General features: G+C 43.0%; 1 protein-coding gene across 2 annotated transcripts in view; it reads right to left on the reverse strand.

Moving 5' to 3' along the window:
* Nucleotides 1-18738, reverse strand: part of CRPPA (CDP-L-ribitol pyrophosphorylase A) — a 197327-nt gene that overhangs the window by 147717 nt on the left and 30872 nt on the right. For both annotated transcript variants that reach the window (XM_075828777.1, XM_075828778.1), the window contains exon 3: nucleotides 16728-16877. In XM_075828777.1, coding sequence (XP_075684892.1) covers nucleotides 16728-16877 — 150 coding nt within the window. The remainder of the gene's footprint in view (nucleotides 1-16727; nucleotides 16878-18738) is intronic.

The following is an 18738-nucleotide window of genomic DNA, read 5'->3' on the forward strand; positions in this document are numbered from 1 at the left end:
TACAGGGGGGCTGTGTGTGGAGCTATGTACAGGGGGGCTGTGTGGAGCAATCTACAGGGGGCCTGTGTCTGGAGATATCTACAGGGGGGCTGTGTGTGTGGAGCTATCTACAGGGGGGCTGTGTGTGGAGCAATCTACAGGGGGGCTGTGTGTGGAGCAATCTACAGGGGGGCTGTGTGTGTGGAGCTATCTACAGGGGGGCTGTGTGTGTGGAGCTATCTACAGGGGGGCTGTGTGGAGCAATCTACAGGGGAGCTGTGTGGAGCAATCTACAGGGGAGCTGTGTGGAGCAATCTACAGGGGAGCTGTGTGTGGAGCAATCTACAGGGGGGCTGTGTGTGGAGCAATCTACAGGGGGGCTGTGTATGGAGCTATCTACAGGGGGGCTGTGTGTGTGGAGCTATCTACAGGGGGGCTGTGTGGAGCAATCTACAGGGGAGCTGTGTGGAGCAATCTACAGGGGAGCTGTGTGGAGCAATCTACAGGGGAGCTGTGTGGAGCAATCTACAGGGGAGCTGTGTCTGGAGCTATCTACAGGGGGGCTGTATCTGGAGCTATCTACAGGGGGGGCTGTATCTGGAGCTATCTACAGGGGGGGCTGTATCTGGAGCCATCTACAGGGGGGCTGTGTGTGGCGCTATCTACAGGGGGGGCTGTGTGTGGAGCTATCTACAGGGGTCTGTGTGGAGCTATCTACAGGGGTCTGTGTGGCGCTATCTACAGGGGGGCTGTGTGTGGCGCTATGTACAGGGGGCTGTGTCTGGAGCTATCTACAGGGGGGCTGTGTCTGGAGCTATCTACAGGGGGGGCTGTGTGTGTCTGGAGCTATCTACAGGGGGGCTGTATCTGGAGCTATCTACAGGGGGGCTCTGTGTGGCGCTATCTACAGGGAGGCTGTGTGTGGCGCTATCTACAGGGGGGGCTGTGTGTGGCGCTATCTACAGGGGGGCTGTGTGTGGAGCTATGTACAGGGGGGGCTGTGTGTGGAGCTATGTACAGGGGGGCTGTGTGTGGAGCTATATACAGGGGGGGCTGTGTATGGAGCTATCTACAGGGGGGCTGTGTGTGGCGCTATCTACAGGGGGGGCTGTGTATGGAGCTATCTACAGGGGGCTTTGTGTGGCACTATGTACAGGGGGGCTGTGTGTGGAGCTATCTACAGGGGGGCTGTGTGTGGAGCTATCTACAGGGGGGCTGTGTATGGCGCTATCTACAGGGGGGGCTGTGTGTGGCGCTATCTACAGGGGGGGCTGTGTGTGGCGCTATCTACAGGGGGGCTGTGTGTAGAGCTATCTACCTGGGGGGGCTGTGTGTGGAGCTATCTACAGGGGGGCTGTGTGTGGCGCTATCTACAGGGGGGGCTGTGTATGGAGCTATCTACAGGGGGCTTTGTGTGGCACTATGTACAGGGGGGCTGTGTGTGGAGCTATCTACAGGGGGGCTGTGTATGGCGCTATCTACAGGGGGGGCTGTGTGTGGCGCTATCTACAGGGGGGCTGTATCTGGAGCTATCTACAGGGGGGCTCTGGTGGAGGATTTTTCCATTGACCGGTAGCAGAGTTACACAACTGGAAAAAAAAAATCCCCATCATGTAACTCTGCTACGTGTCAATTGAAAAGTCATCGACCACAGGGTCTCCCTTTTGACTTTCATTGTTCTCAGCCTTTTGGTTTGTCCTGCAGCTGCCGCCGCCGTGATGAGTAAATGTTATACCCAAGATAGGAAAAGTAACACAAAGACGATATAACCGGATCCATAATATCTGTGATATCCAGACAGTCTAGAGATCCTCAGTGAGAATGTGCGCGCGTTATTTGCAGAAGGATCTGGCCGTGATTTGATGTATTGATGCGGGATATTGGGCGTGGTTAGGGGCGTGACTTAAAATGTCCCTCTTTTCCGAATTCAAAAGTTGGGAGGTATGTCCTGTGGAAAGGTCATCAGTACAAAAAACCGCCCCATTCCAGGACAACCCCTTTAAGCCCTTGAACAACTGTGGAGGATGAAGGGTTGTCAGAGAAGGGTGAAGATGTTAATTAAAATAACCCTGAAATTATCATTAAAGGGGCTATCCCAGAATCAACAAGTATCACCTATCCATAGTACAGGTGATCATTGTCTGATCACTGGGGGCTCCACCCCTGGGACCGCCACTGATCTCGACAGATCGTGAGAACGCCACCACTGATCTCGAAAGATAGTGAGAACGCCATCACTGTGAAGACTCCATTCAAAGTTTTTGGGAAGAACGAAAACAGCTGGGTACATTGCTCGGCTGTTTCCGTCAGTCCCATAGACATTGAATGGAGCATGCTCGACCGCCACTCCATTCAAGATTTCGGGGTTCATGACTTCTGTGATCAGTAGGGTCCCAGCAGTGGGGCCCCCAGCGATTAGACAACTATCCCCCTATCCTGTGCATAGGTGAGAATTGTCGATTCTGGGACAACCCCTTTAACCCTTTCCACAGACCACCAGGAATAAAAATTTATTAAGCCCTAAGCGCCCCCCCCCCCCCCCCCACTGTGACCACCAGAGATATGAACATCAACCTTTAAAGAGGCTCTGTCACCAGATTTTGCAACCCCTATCTGCTATTGCAGCAGATCGGCGCTGCAATGTAGATTACAGTAACGTTTTTATTTTTAAAAAACGAGCATTTTTGGCCAAGTTATGACCATTTTTGTAGTTATGCAAATGAGGCTTGCAAAAGTACAACTGGGCGTGTATTATGTGTGTACATCGGGGCGTGTATTATGTGCGTACATCGGGGCGTTTTTACTACTTTTACTAGCTGGGCGTTCTGATGAGAAGTATCATCCACTTCTCTTCACAACGCCCAGCTTCTGCCAGATCACGATGTGACGTCACTCACAGGTCCTGCATCGTGTCAGACGAGCGAGGACACCGGCACCAGAGGCTACAGATGATTCTGCAGCAGCATCGGCGTTTGCAGGTAAGTCGATGTAGCTACTTACCTGCAAACGCTGATGCTGCTGCAGAATCATCTGTAGCCTCTGGTGCCGGTGTCCTCGCTCGTCTGACACGATGCAGGACCTGTGAGTGACGCCACAGCGTGATCTCTCGAGAACACGGCTGTGTCTGCACTGCCAGAAGCTGGGCGTTCTGAAGAGAAGTGGATGATACTTCTCATCAGAACGCCCAGCTAGTAAAAGTAGTAAACACGCCCCGATGTACACACATAATACACGCCCACTTGGACTTTTACTTTTCAACACGCCCAGTTGTACTTTTGCAAGCCTCATTTGCATAAATACAAAAATGGTCATAACTTGGCCAAAAATGCTTGTTTTTTTAAAAATAAAAACGTTACTGTAATCTACATTGCAGCGCCGATCACATGCAATAGCAGATAGGGGTTGCAAAATCTGGTGACAGAGCCTCTTTAAGCCGCTCTAGCAACAATCACGATTAACCCCTAAGCCACATAAGAAAAACAGCAGTCAGTATTAACCCACAACTTCCAAGAAAGAAACAAGGTAATAACCAATAACCTCAGCGGTATAAGGTTTTCATCAAAATATTCACATAGAACAGTAACTCTTAAAAAATTTGCGCGCGCTACACCTATGTGCTCTCTCTTGATTGACTCTTTCCCCCCTGAGGTGTAATTCCAAGGCACGTCAAAAAATTGTATGGACTCCTGATGAATGAGAGGTCCCAATAGGGATGTAAGTCAATAATTGGTGAGGCTTCAATTTATGACCCATTTTTAAAAATTCATATTTCTTTGACATTTCTACTTCCCAAAGTAAAAAATAGACGATAATTTACAGTAATTTGTGGATTCATATTTAAAGGGGTTGCTCAGGATTAGAAAAATATGGCCGCTTTCTTTTTAAAAGGACTCCTGTCCATGGGTTGTGACTCCTGTCCATGGGTTGTGACTGACTCCTGTCCATGGGCAGCTCAGCTCTATTGAAGTGAAATGTGCTGAGCTGCAATACCACACACAACCTGTGGACAGGGGTGGCGCTGTTCTTAGAATATATTTTGACTTAATCAATGCCAACCCCTTTAAATAATGGATATTTGTTCATCTGATTACCTGCACTCTTATTTTTTCACACATAAAGGAAATTTCCTGCAGAATTTATTTTCAATCCCTTTAGGATTACAGAAGTACAAGCCTCACAATTCTTGTTTTCACCAGCAAGCCTGGCCTTGCCCCATTCATATCCCAGCAGCAGAAACTTACAAAAAGACAACAAGTACTATATAATATCCAGGGTTCCGGTTTATGTATCTTTCACAATGGACATACAGAAATGTATGTTTTGTGGAACAAAATATGATGAGTGATCTGGAAATGATGGAGGCTGATGATTATTGGGACTTTAAAATACAAAAAAAAATGTTAATTCTATCAAATATTGAGAACAAAAAGTGCCCGTGGTATTCACAAACTTAAATAAATACAAAAATATCAAGTAAAATGGAGCAAGAAAAAAAAATTATATATATTTTTTTTTTTAAAAACACAATTTACGAATTGGATTTATAAAAATGTATTAAAATGATATACTGTATAATAAAATAAATATCAAAATATTTATAAAGTTAAATATTGTTTATATTAAACATTAAAATGATAGAGAGAGAGAGAGAGAGAGAGAGAGAGAGATATAGATGGATGGATAGATAGATAGATATGAGATAGATAGATAGATAGATAGATAGATATGAGATAGATAGATATGAGATAGATAGATAGATAGATAGATAGATAGATAGATAGATAGATAGATAGATAGATAGATAGATAGATAGATATTAGATAGATAGATAGATAGATAGATAGATAGATAGATAGATAGATAGATTATAAGTCAATAAAAAAAAATTCATGGAACATAAAGGTGCCCATACAGTTTTTCGGGGGACCGCTATTGCTCTGGACTCCGGCATTAACCCCTTAGTGACCAGCAAATTGTAGGCCCTAATGACCAAGCTATTTTTTTTCGCTTTTCCATCGTCGCATTCAAAGAGCTATGATTTTTTTATTCTTCCGTCGACATAGCTGTATGAGGACTTGTTTTTTGCCGGATTAGTTGTAATTTTGAATGGCATCATTTTAGGGTACATATTATTTTTCTATTAACTTTCAACTTTTTTTTTGGGGGGGGGGGGAATAGAAAAAACCCTGAAATTCCACCATAGTTCTATGCGTTTTAAATTGACGCCGTTCACTGTGCGGCGTAAATAACATGCTACCTTTATTCTATGGGTCGGTACGATTACGGCGATATCACGTGTGTTCAGGTTTTTTATATTTTATGACTTTTGCACAATTAAAACACTTTTGAACTAAAATTATTTATTTTTGTATCGTCGCTTTCCAAGAGTAGTGATTATGAGGGCTTGTTTTTTGCGGGATGAGATGTAGTTTTGATTGGTTCTGTTTTGGGGTACGTGGGACTTATTGATTAACTTTTATTATTACTTTTTTGGGGGGCAATGGAAAAAAATAGCAATTTCACCGTTGTTTTTAGCGTTTGTTTTTTTTAGGGTGTTCACCTTGTGGTTTAAATGACATATTAACTATATTGTTTGGGTCATTGCGGTCGCGGCGATACCACATATGTGTACTTTTATTTCTTTTTTACGCTTTTAATAAATAAAACCACTTTTTATGGGAAAAAATGGATTTATTTTTTTACTGTAATTTTTATTAACATTTTTTAATTCACATTTATTACTTATATTTTTAGTCCCACTAGGGGACTTTACTGTGCGATCTTCAGATCACTGCTATAATGCTTTGGTATACTTTGTACACCAGAGCATTATTGCCTGTCAGTGTAAATCTGGCGCGTCCTAATAGGCATATGCCCAGGGCAGACCTGAGGGCTTTTATCAGGCCCCCGGCTGCCATGACACCCCATCGGAGGCCCGCGATTGCATTTGCGGACCGCTGATGGGTGAGAAAGAGAACTCACTCCCTCTGCAAATGATGAAATGCCGCGGTCGGCATTGACCGCGGCATTTAACGGGTTGAACGGCCGCGACCTATGTAAATTTCGATTGTGGCCGTTGGAGCAGGAGCCCGGCTGTCATCAGAGAGCCGAGTCCCGGCTCCAGCCTGCATGGGACACATACTCTCTTTAAAGGGGATGTCTGTACCCGATTAGGGAATTCTTATTACGTTCGACCCTTATCTATCTGCCAGAATGGGGAGTAGCTAAGAAGAACATATTTTGCTCTGGAGGACCCAGCACATCCTTGTATTGAATGGAAAGCTTATTGATTTTAATGAGAACTGTGTAATGCTTAATTTCGCCTGTGATGGCGCTGCAGGAAAATGGAGTACTAGCTGCCAGTTTCCTCCACAGACAACTGATTCCTGGGAGTCTCAGCAGTAGGACACCCTCTGATCAGCTTATTGTCCGGGGGGCCCTTCTTACAACAAGGGCTCGTCCAAAGCGGACAGCCCCTTTAATGTCTTTATTTTTTTCTTGGGCAATCCCATATATAAAGGTCATCTGCATTTAACCACATAACCCAATATATCGGTTTAGTAGCAGGTGCTGTAAGGGCAGTGTCTAACCTTTTTATTATTTTGAAAGACCACAGCCTACCTCTCTAATTATTCTGTAAAGTTTTCCTGTCTGGAATGCAAATAAGCACGCAGCACACCTATGTGATAAGGGGTTGTTGTGATGTCACGCCGTGAATGAAAGCACAGCCAATAATGGGGCAGACGGGCGCAAAGTGAACTATCTTGTTCCTGCGCTAGATAGATCGAATGCGCAGGCGCGGGATTCCATCTCGGCGTAGGACTTGGGGAAGGATGTATATCAAACACGGGAGGAGTGGTGAAGAGGGAACGTCATATATAACCTGGACTCAGGAACGTGTATCGTACTCATCTTGACTCATCATTATACGGCGTGGAAAAAATGGGACAGGTGCCCCTTAAAAGGGACACTCCGGACAAATCTAAACTTTCCCATATGAACCATTATGGTATTCCATGTGTCAGTCTCTCCCCTGTTATTTATCTCTATATATCAGACTGGGACGGTTGCTTAGCAACAGTGTGAATTCGGCTCGGTGACTACTTTCTCTACTTGAGCCTATGGAGATCTATGTGTCACCCATCACCAGCTTCATCAGTTCCTGGACCACACTAGTATTACACAGGGGGGACAGAAACTTCTATCATCAGCTCCCACTGATACTTATAAAGGGTTCCTGTCACACAGGTGTACAAGAATGTAGTGCAGCCTCCCTGTCTGTATACTTATGGTTTCTCAGCTTATTTATAGAATATAGAGAGAATGATAATCACAGTGTCCCCCAGCATGCAGAAATGGTACAGTCTTTAGCTGGTCATGTGATGCTGTGCTGCAACATGATGGGATTGATAGCAAAGCAAAGAGGAAGAGAAAGCTGGAGAAATCTAAGAATCAAGATGGAGGCTTTTATAAAGCACAGACAAGGCAGCAGTTAAAAAATTAAGTCCAGTATATATAAAAGAAGTGTAGAGGGTGGTATATAGTCAGGTGGGGGGTGCAGACATGGAAAGTTGTGTATCTACTGGAGGTCTTCTTTAAGTTTGGCTGGGCACAGCAACACAAATAATTAGACAGATGTCTTATAATTAATAAATAATCTGGGTGAAGCTATTGTTTCCAATCAAGTATTTTAATTGGAGAATTTACCAGACATGCTTCAAATGTTTTTTCGTGGTTTTTGGCCATTACTTCTATTATTGTAGCATTTAGAAGTAAAATTCAATTATACCAATTATCAGAAGATCAGGCTTTTTTTCATGGGAAAATTTGGAACATTTCATATAATGAGACGCCATTCCGGGATGACAAGATTTTATAAATTACATTTTTAATTTTTTACACTTGGAAAAAAAAATGACTAATAAAACAAAAACAACGAAATATCACATTCTCAGGGTCAATTTATCTGCAGGGAAAATAAGGGGGGAGGAAGCTCCCAATTAGCATATCTGAAATGAAATCAGTTTTTCAGACACTACTGTTTTTCCGGACTTCTAACCTATGGAATGCAGTCTGTATCCGATCAGACAAAGCAAACAGTCTCCTAACATCATTAGGCAGGAAGACAAGACAGAGCAAGAGTCTGATGAAGAGAACTTGGAGGTTATTGTGATTGTGGCCGAGGAGTCCAGCAAAAAAAGCAAAAGAAAAACAATCGTCCATTCATTGAGCATATTTAGACGATCAAGTCCGAGATGAATCGTCTACATATTACACACTTCAAAGGGAGAACCCCGACCCCATCTGTCAAAGAGGTCAAGCTCACATGTAAATTTTTCCAAGACAAGATAAACCCCCCAAAAATAAATAATAATAAAATAAATAATTGTACTACTACTACTAATAATAATAATAATAATAATATAAATCCTATAAATAAAATACTAAAAATATAATAAATAAGAATAGTAATTATAGAACTAATAATATAAAGTCAACTACTGCTATAAATAATAATAAAAAAAGATATAAATAAAATACTAAAAATATAATAAATAATAATACTAACCACTAGAAAAGTAATTTTATATATATACTACTACTACCGTGTTTCCCCGAAAGTAAGACAGTGTCTTACTTTCTTTTTATCCCCAAAAGCCCCACTATGTCTTACTCTCGGGTTATGTCTTATATTGGAAAAAAAATTGTCGAATTATTTATTTATTTTTTTTCACAAACTTTATTTAACTGTTTTACTTTTTTTTTTTTAGTCCCACCAGGGGACTTCACTATGCGATGTGCCGATCGCATATATAATGCTTTGGTATACTTAGTATACCGAAGCATTATTGCCTGTCAGTGTAAAACTGACAGGCAACCTATTAGGTCATGCCTCCGGCATCGCCTAACAGGCAGATGCTGAAGGCAGACCTGGGGGTCTTTGTTAGACCCCCGGCTGTCATGGAAACCCGACGGCGACCCGCGATTTGTTTGCGGGGGCGCCGATCGGGTGACAGAAAGAGCTCCCCCCTCTGTCAAACACATTAAATGCCGCTGTCACTATTGACAGCGGCATTTAATGGGTTAAACTGCCGGAATCGGCGCGCGCTTCGATTCCGGCAGTTGCAGCAGGAGCCAGGCTGTGTATAACAGCCGTGCTCCTGCCGCTGATCGCGTGTGTACAGTCTCAGTACCCGCGCCATCACAGGACGGATATATCCGTCCTCCTGCGCGAACTAGCAGCTGCTGAGGACGGATATATCCGGAAGTGGGCAGGAGGCGGCAATACCCCCGTGTTTCCCCGAAAGTAAGACATATGTCTTACTTTCGGGGTACGGCTTATATTAGCCGACCCCCCTGAAACCCCCGATACGTCTTACAATCGGGGGTGTCTTACTATCGGGGAAACACGGTATATGTTGTGCCCGCGGTCGCTGATCGCCGACACGTTATACTCATCGGCAGCCGCAGGACACGGAGAGCTTTCCGGCGCCTCCCTCTCTCTTCCACACGCGGCTGCACTGTTCTACTATCTCACCTAGGGTGCCCGCACGTTCGTCCCCGGCCTTAAAGGGCCAGTGCGCGCACATGGAAAATGTTCTCTACTTAATCCAAACGCACCCTGGACTATAAAAAGGACTCTGCCCTCTTCCTCCTTGCCGGAGCGTTGTTGTGTCTACCCATGTTAGTTTAAGCAAATGGTCCCTTAGTTGTATCCTGTGTTCCCGTATCCTGTATCTTGTATCCAGTTAATGTGTTTGTTCCAGTGCGAAGTTTAGTGTCGGTGTCGAGTTCACCATCTGTACCCGGTGCCCGTGCCAGCCCGTGGGCCCGGTCGACTACTCGTCATCTGTGCCAAGTGTCATCTGTGCCAAGTGTCTACCACGTCAAGTGTCTGCCACGCCAAGTGTCAGCCTTTAAATCAATAGTACCTGGATAGGAGATTTGGCAATCATTGACAGTTTTGCCAGCTGCTACATTACTACAACGGAGCGGCCTAGTGGGTCCACACACACCACAGCCGTGACACTATAGATAATAATAATAATAATAATAATTATTATACGAATAATAATAATATGATGTAAATATAAAATACTAAAAATATAATAAATACTAATACTAATTATAAAAGGTAATAATATAACTACTATTACTACTACAACAACTACTACTACTACTACTGTAATAAGAAATAATACTAATAATATAAAACATTATACTAATAATAATAAAATAAATAAAAATTATAAAAAGAATGTAAATAATATTTAGTCTCCAAATAATAATAATAATAATAATAATAATAATAATAATAATAATACTACTACAAAAAGAATATAACTATAAATGAATTAGTGGGAACCCCTACCCCTACTCCTTCTTACCAAGATTCACAGCTGCAGGAAATTGGCCCATGGGCTGGTTGAGCGGGCTCATATGTAGAAAACAATTTTTCAGCACTTGTGTATGTTATTCCAAAAGCCCTACCCTTGTGCCATCTATGCCTAGCAGCCACCATGCCAGTCAGCTAATCGTTCAACACCAGCAGAAGACCCGAGAATCTTTGCCCCGGGTGCTGGAGAACCTAGCTACGCCTCTGTCTAGGTTATGACTGTCAGGCACGCAGGACCCGCTGACACTGAACCAGTCAGTCCCGCTGATCAGACGGATTCAGGTCTCAGCACTAAATACAGCTGCTCTATAAACACGAAACAAAGCAGCTGTATCTCAGAATGTAAAAATAATTTTTAATAAAAAGTATTTAGAAAGTTGCACCAATCACACTGATAGACATTTTTATTGAAAAAAATAAAATATTTCAAAAGATGTACATAGCCTTTGACACGTCCTGAGGATGAAGCGGGCACAGGAGCTGTGCTCTCTTCATCTTCAGTGGGTGTCGGCTGTAATATACAGCCGGCATCCCTCTGCAACGGCGGCGATCACTGTTACCTTCAATCGCTAACCGCTTACATGCTGCTGTCAATAGTGATACCGTCATCTAAAGGGGTTGTCCAACAAAACACATGTATCCCCTATCCACAGGATGGGGGATACATGTGTGATCGCTGGGGGTCTGACCGCTGAGACACAGAAGTCAGACACAGCCCCCGGAAGTCCCATGCTTTTCATGGAGAACTTCGGGGGACTTTCAGTCCCACGTTCTCCTTATCGCTGGGGGTCCTGGTCTCCCAACCTCCCAAAAAATTTAATAAAGACTGATCAAGAAAAAAAATCTAAAAATCACCTGTACCCCAAAAGGACACTAATAAAAACTACAGTTCGACCCATGAAAATCAAGCACTCACACAGCTCGTCAACAGAAAAATAAAGTTACGATTCTTGAAACGCAATAATGCAAAACTACGGCCCAGACTAATTTATATGTCCAGCAGTTCTTCACCTAAAACCCCACGTCATGATTTGCTAAGCCCTACAGGTAGACCCCGTAAATGCAGACCCCGTATTTATATACCCCATTACTGATATACTCCGCCCAGCCTACATATGCTCCCACATTATAAACTGAAACATCAGTAAAACCCTAAACAAAACTACTACCAAGCAAAATCTGCGCTCCAAAAGCCAAATTTATGGGCACTGAAGTAGCAGATCTGTGGAAAAATTGCAATTTTCAATCTGCAATATCCATCACGTACTAATTTCTGCCAAACGTGTGGGGTCAAAATGCTCACTACACCTCATGATACATTTTTTAAAGGGGTTTAGTTTGCCATACAGGGTCACTTCTCGGGTGTTTTCACTGTCCTGGTACCTCAGCGCAATGCAACATGGCATCAAAAATCAATTTTGTAAAATCTTCATTCCAAAAACTAAATTGCACCTTTTCCCTTTAGACTCTTGCCGTATGTCCAAATAGCAGTTTACAGCCACATATGAAGTATTTCCCTACTCAGGAGAAATTGTGTAACACATTTTGGGTTGTCTTTTCTCCTGTATTCCATGTGAAAATGAAAAATTATAAAGGTAAAACTACATATTTTTGGGGGAAATAAAATGTTTTCATTTTCACAACCCAATTCAAATAAAATCTATAAAACACCTGACAGCTGAAAATGCTCACTACACATCTAATTTAATTCTTTGAGGGGTGTAGTCTCCAAAATGGGATCACATCTGGGGAATTTCTACTGTACTGGTACTTCAGGGTCTTTGCAAATGCAATATGGCCCCCAGAAACCAATTCAGCAAAATCTGCACTACAAAAGCCAAATGGCGCTCCTTCCCTTTTGAGCCCTGCCGTGTGCCCAAACATTAGTTTATGACTACACATGGGTAATTGCTGTACTCAGGAGAAAATGCTACAAATACATTGGTGCTTTTTCTCCTATAGTCCTTATAAAAATAAAAAATTTGAGCTAAAACTACATTTTATTGGCAAAAAAAAATATTTTCCATTTTACAGTCCAATCCTAATAAATTCACTGAATTACCTGTGGGGTCAAAAATTCTCACTACACCCCAGATAAATTCCTTAAGGAGTGTAGATACCCAAATGGGGTCACTTTTTGTGGGTTTCCACTGTACTGGTACATCAGTGCTTTGCAAATGCGACAGGGCATCAGAAAACCATTCCAGCAAAAATCTGCACTCCAAAAGCCAAATAGTGCTCCTTCTCTTCTGAGCCCCGCCGTGTATCTAAACTGCAGTTTATGAACACATATGGGGTATTGCAATGCTTATGAGAAATTGCCTTGCAATCTTTGGGGTGATTTTTCTCCTGAATTTCATGTGGAAATTAAAAATGTTGAGCTAAAACGACATATTATTGCAAAAAAAAATAAAAAAAAAAAATAATATTTTCACAGCCCAATTCCAATAAATTCTACGAAAAACCTGTGGGTTCAGAATGCTCACTGCACCCCTAGATACATTTCTTAAGGGGTGTATCTAATGTTTTGGCACATCAAGGCCTTTTCAAACCTGACATATGCCTGGAAAACATCCTAATATTAAGGAGGCCCCAAAATCCACTAGGTGCTCCGTCATTTATGAGGCCGGTGTTTGAGTCCAGCAGCATACTAGGGCCACATGTGATATAATTTTGAAAACTGCAGAACCTGTGTAATAAATATTGAGTTGTGTTTTGTGTTAACATCTGATTTGTTACTGAAATAAATGGATTAAATTGAAAATGTGCCAGAAAAAAAATGAAATTTGTACATTTTACCTCTACTTTGCTTTAATTTCTGTGAAACACCTAAAGGGTTAACAAACTTCCTAAATGCTGTTTCGAATACGTTGAGGGGTGCCGTTTTTAAAATAGGGGGACTTTTGATGGGTTTCTAATATATAGACCCCTCAAAGCTACTTCAAATCTGAAGTGGTGCCTAAAAAAAATGTGTTTTGCAAATTTTGTTGAAAATTTTAAAAACTGCTGGTAAACTAAAAAACCTTATAATGTCCTAAAAAAAAAAAAAATTACATTTAAAAAAATGATGCCTACATAAAGAAGACCTATAGTAAACCTTATTTACTTACTAATTTGTGTGGTACCATTATCCATTTTACAAGTAGAGGATTTCAAAATGTAGGAAAATGCTAATTTTTTAAAATTTTCTTTACATTTTCGATTTTTAAAGTAAAGAGTAAACATATCGACAAAAATTGACCAACTAACATAAAGAACAATGTGTTTTACGAACAAACAATCACAGAATCACTTGGATAAGTAAAACCATTCCAGAGTTATTACCACATAAAGTGAAACATTTTAGATTTGAAAAATGGGGCTTGGTCCTTAAAGGGGTTTTCCACATTCTGACAACTGATGACCTATCCACCGGATAGCTCATCAGTATATGATCAGTGCGGGTCCGATACCCGGACCCCGCGCCGATCAGCTGATCCGGCTGCCTCCAGGCACCAGATGCTTTGAACGGTATGCAGCAGTCGGAGCCGGAAGCAGATGGCTCCGACCACTGAATAGTGGCCGTTCGGCAGAACTGCGGCTTTGCTCCTATTCACTTGAGTACCGCAGCTCGGCCGCTATTCTTTGACAGGAACCTTCTGCTTCCAGCAATATAGTCCGATGCCCGGAGGCAGCCGCAGCAGCTGATCGGTGCGGGGTCCGGGTGTCGGACCCGCACCGATCATATACTAATGACCTCTCTGGTGGATAGGTTATCAGTTGTCAGTACGTGGAAAACCCCTTTAAGGCCAAAATAAGATTGGTCCTGAGGGGTTTAAGACAGTGGAAAATAAAACAAGACTTATTAAGGGGTTAAAAACATTTCTGAAGTTTAGATGAAGGTTAACGTACTCACCAAAGAAACAAAACCCTCATCTGAACGGACTTTATGTAAAGAAATCTGACTCATCCTCCGGATAAAAGTTTTCAATTATCTGAGGTTCCACTGGAGATGTCAGAAAACATCAGGTTTTGGGTATTAATAAGAGAAGATCAAAAAGTGAATTGTTACTTGGTAGAGGACGTGGATGTGTTGTGACACCAGAGCGTATTTCCCTTTAATGCTCCTCATTACAATAATGTCCCCTTCCCCTTTGAAGTCGGAAGTTGTGCATTTAGCAGAGAATTTAATTAGATATTTTCGGCAAAACCTCATCGATTTCTTAACTGGTTCCGTGTCTTAAATGTAACTGTGACCGTTTTCCAAGGAGCCTGTACCAGAACCAGATGTATAAAAGAGGAATGCTCTGCATTATGTGGAAATATTGTTGAGATTGCGACTGACCTTGAATAACATTGGCGATTTTTGAAACGGAAAACATAAAAACAAAGTCACCAAGATTAACCTACTAATGGCGGTCGAGAAAGAAGTATTAAAGTGTAGCTAAATGTTCGACAAACTTCTGACATGTCAGTAGTTTGGATTGGTGGGGGACCGAGCACTGAGACCCCCACCAATCGCTAGAACGAAGCAGCAGAAGTTCTCGTGTGAGCGCTCAGCCGCTTCGTGTCTGTTCGGCTTTTTCCGGAAATAAATGTATCGGTGTACGGACTCAATAGAAAGCCAATACTGAAATATTCTGTTACAGAGTTAATAGGGGGGATGTCCTTCATTCGGGACCTCCATCAATTATCCGGCGACAAAGAGTGTCTCTTACTGTGGAGGACCCGGCCTGTCAGTGCATTACACGGACAGTCCATTATTTAAATGGGGAACATGTAATGCTTTGTTTTGCCTGTGGTGGTGCTGCAGGGTAATCGAGCACCAGATTACAGGTGATCATTGGAACACCCTGCGATCAGCTTAATTTCAGGGGTCCTTTCAGATAAAACAGGATGCCCAAAGTGGACATCCAATGGAAAATGCTCAGGATCTTAGAAGACAGGGGAGGCCAGGAGTAACTTGGTTACCACCATATAAGTGTAGTTGCCTTTTCTGACTGAAGGGGCACCAATGACGCTCATGTAACACCGCCTTCTGATATTTACTATCGTTTCAGGATTGGGTAACTAGTAATCTAGAAATATATATACACCACTGGATAACAATGGGCAAAGGCATTGTATATTCCTCAGGGCAACCATAGACCACACACTTCATATACCACTGGATAGCAATGAACCAAGACATGTATATACATCTTGATCATATCACTACTACTGATCAGGGACGGAGTCATACATATACTGCAGGACAGCCGGGAGCGGGTATTATTCACCACTGGATCTCCAGGGAACAGTCTTTGAATTCACCACTAGACACCAAGGTCTGAGGCTGCACTACTGAGGGATTCTGATGCCATCATGACCCCTACTGATTTCTGTCAGGTGCAGTGATGTCATGGAGTCATAACTCCACCCACCTCAACATCTGAATCTTCCTGGCTTGGCCAATGGCAAATGTATGTGAACATTGATGTGGATCATCATTCTTGTAAATGAGCCACTGGGGGGGGGGGTCTGGTCTGGAGGGAGGGCTTCATACAGGGCACACTATTATACAGCCCCCTCCCCCACATCAGAGGGTTGTATTGCACCCGCTATCTTAGTGCTGGGCCGTCTCCAGGATGGATTCCCTTTAATCCCCAATCGCAGGACGTCTGATGCGTAAAATGCAAAGTTTATGAGCCAAAAGCACTTACATTCCCAGATTTTAAGGGCAATCATAAAACATCTGTACTAAAGTAAAGAACACGTGAGCGAGAACCGAGAAAGGAAAAAAAACCAACTTATTATTAACCCCTTCAGGAGCACTGATAAATTTATTACCAAATTATTATTATTATTTTTTTAATTAAATTTTTTCCTCATTAAAAGGGACTGTCCTACTGCAGGAGATATCGATGTAACGGGAGGGGACAGGCGGTCACCTGATCAGGGCCCACTCTGCAGACAAACACAGAAAGCAAGGGTCTGATCAGCGGCCATTCTATTAGAAGATAGACCACTAGTTACTGCCGTCATCTGAGCTCCCACAATGCACTGCACTCTGCTAATAGGAATTAAGAATTTTGAGTGCAGCTTTGGCTGTGACTGGAGTACAAGACCTGACGTAACTCAAGACCAGTACAAGATACCAAAAATTAAATGTTTCTATACTCTCTTATTAGAGCATATGGACCCCATAGAGGGGAGTCTTCCACTTGGGACCCCCTCTATTGACCTGTGAAGAGCCGGTAACAAGATGGAAATGAATGGCTGGCCGCAGCTTTCTCTGGCACGGACAGCTGATTCAGGCACAGGAAAAGCTGGATCATTGGCCATATAGTCACCTGGTTGAGGTCCGGATATGAACACATGAGTGCACACTCACCTGAAGGTACGCTTCATAGATGAGTTCAAATAGAAAGGCTTGCGGCATCTCACTGGCTCTGTGCTTCGCTCGCTCCAGGGAGTGGTCCAAGCATCCGTCTGGGGAAGGCGCAATAACCGTGGACACCAATGGTCGCACCACTCCGGCGGCCTGCAGGGGAAGGAAGAACAGCGGTGATATTTATGGTGATGAAAGATTAAATATCGTAATCTAATATAATCCAAAAAGCATCTCTGAGGAGGACCCGACACATCCGTACATTACACAGATAGCCTATTCATTCAATGAGAACAGTGTAATGCTTCATTTTCCCTGTGGGGGCGCTGTAGGGGGAAAATGAACACCTGCTGCCTGCTTTCCCTGTTGATTACAGCTGATCACTGGGGGTTTCAGGAGCAGGATCAGACGTTTTTAATAAGAATTGTGGACAATTCCTTTAAGGAGCATTTCTCCTAAAGTATTAAAAACAATATGGTGAATATTCTATTAAATGGTTATGATGTTCAGCTGTTTCTTAGTTACATCTGTTTCTGGGAAAGTTGGATGAAGACCAATATGCCTGCAGATCCTACAGGGGTTGTCACTCAGCTTTCCCTCCCAGGCACCAGTACTGCACTCGCTCCTATTTTGACCACCCGACTGGGTGACTACCCCTCTGGGGGACTATAATGTAGGCTATATGGGTTGTCACCCAACTTTCCCAGAAAATAAAAGTCTGACTGAGTAACATGGCGAGGACGACACATGAAGTTTATTCTTTTTATCCATTTTAAAATAACTACAATGCCTTGTGTATATATGTAGTGATGGGGTGGGTGCCCAAATAACAAAAATACTGAGAACTTCCAACCCGCGCCGATTAATTAGCCAATAGAAATAATCAATGACGTCATCAGCACAATGAATTCTATGTTCCCTTCCAACATAAAGAGTATGGAATCGCTTCTACAACGCCAAAACAAGAATAATTGCATCGCTCGCTCCATCAGCGCGTCGGTAAATTATCCGGCTCTTTATTGAGGGTCTGCGTGTTTGTGTAGAATTGGCTCCTCTCATCGGGCACGCTGTCCGTGTTTGTTTTCTTACATGTAATTAAGGACTAATAATATGTTGGAGCGGACTCTGCGCTAATTTCTGTATTCAATGTCAACGACGGATCGCTCCGGCAGAACTCGCCGATGGTCATTAGTTACTTTTAATAGGGTAATTACTTTAGCATTAGTGTTCACTGGGGTACAGTCAGGGGTGCACGTTGCAAAAAATAGAAATTGGGCCCCCTTGTGTACAAGACAGGAACTTCCATTGCTCATTTACCCCTCATGAGGAGGATGGGTGGAGTCTACCGGAACTGGACAACTACGGGGACTGCCTCTATGGTATGTAGGGACTTGGCCACTGTGCATCAAGCAAAAACATGTTAAAGCCGCTCTCCAGGCTCCCCCATTACTTGAGCTCATTTAGCTATGAGCCGCAGTCCCCGATAATCTTTATACCACCAGTAGTTTAGTAGTCCATAATCATTATGTTCTTGCAGTCATGGAAATCAGATCTCCATGCATGGACTTCCTGCTGAGCTTGTGCTTATACAGAGTAGCCAATCTGAACAAGCAGTGCTGCAGTGTAAAGAATGGGGCAGAGTACTAGTTTGAGCCTTTGATGAGCCTCTTGATTGAGCCTTTATTTTATTACCAGAGACTCGTATACACAATGCAGCGAAGTTGGAGTCACTGGCCATAGCGGTATCCCAAGGGAGCAGCGCTGCAGTGTAAATTATGGGGGAGGAGAATTAGTCTGAGTCTTTGATGAGACTGTAGATGGATTTCAGATTACCAGACACTCCAACAGGCAATGCAGGTAAGCTGGAGTGATTGGCTATGGCTGTACCCTAAAGGGGCAGAGCTACAGTGTAAAGTATAGGGTGAAGAGCACTAGTCTGAGTCTCTGATGAGACAGGAGATGAATTTTAAGCTACCTCAGACTCTAATACACAATGCACCAAAGCTGGAGACAA

This window comes from Rhinoderma darwinii, chromosome 5 (genome assembly GCF_050947455.1).
Source record: "Rhinoderma darwinii isolate aRhiDar2 chromosome 5, aRhiDar2.hap1, whole genome shotgun sequence".
NCBI classification, from domain to species: domain Eukaryota; kingdom Metazoa; phylum Chordata; class Amphibia; order Anura; family Rhinodermatidae; genus Rhinoderma; species Rhinoderma darwinii.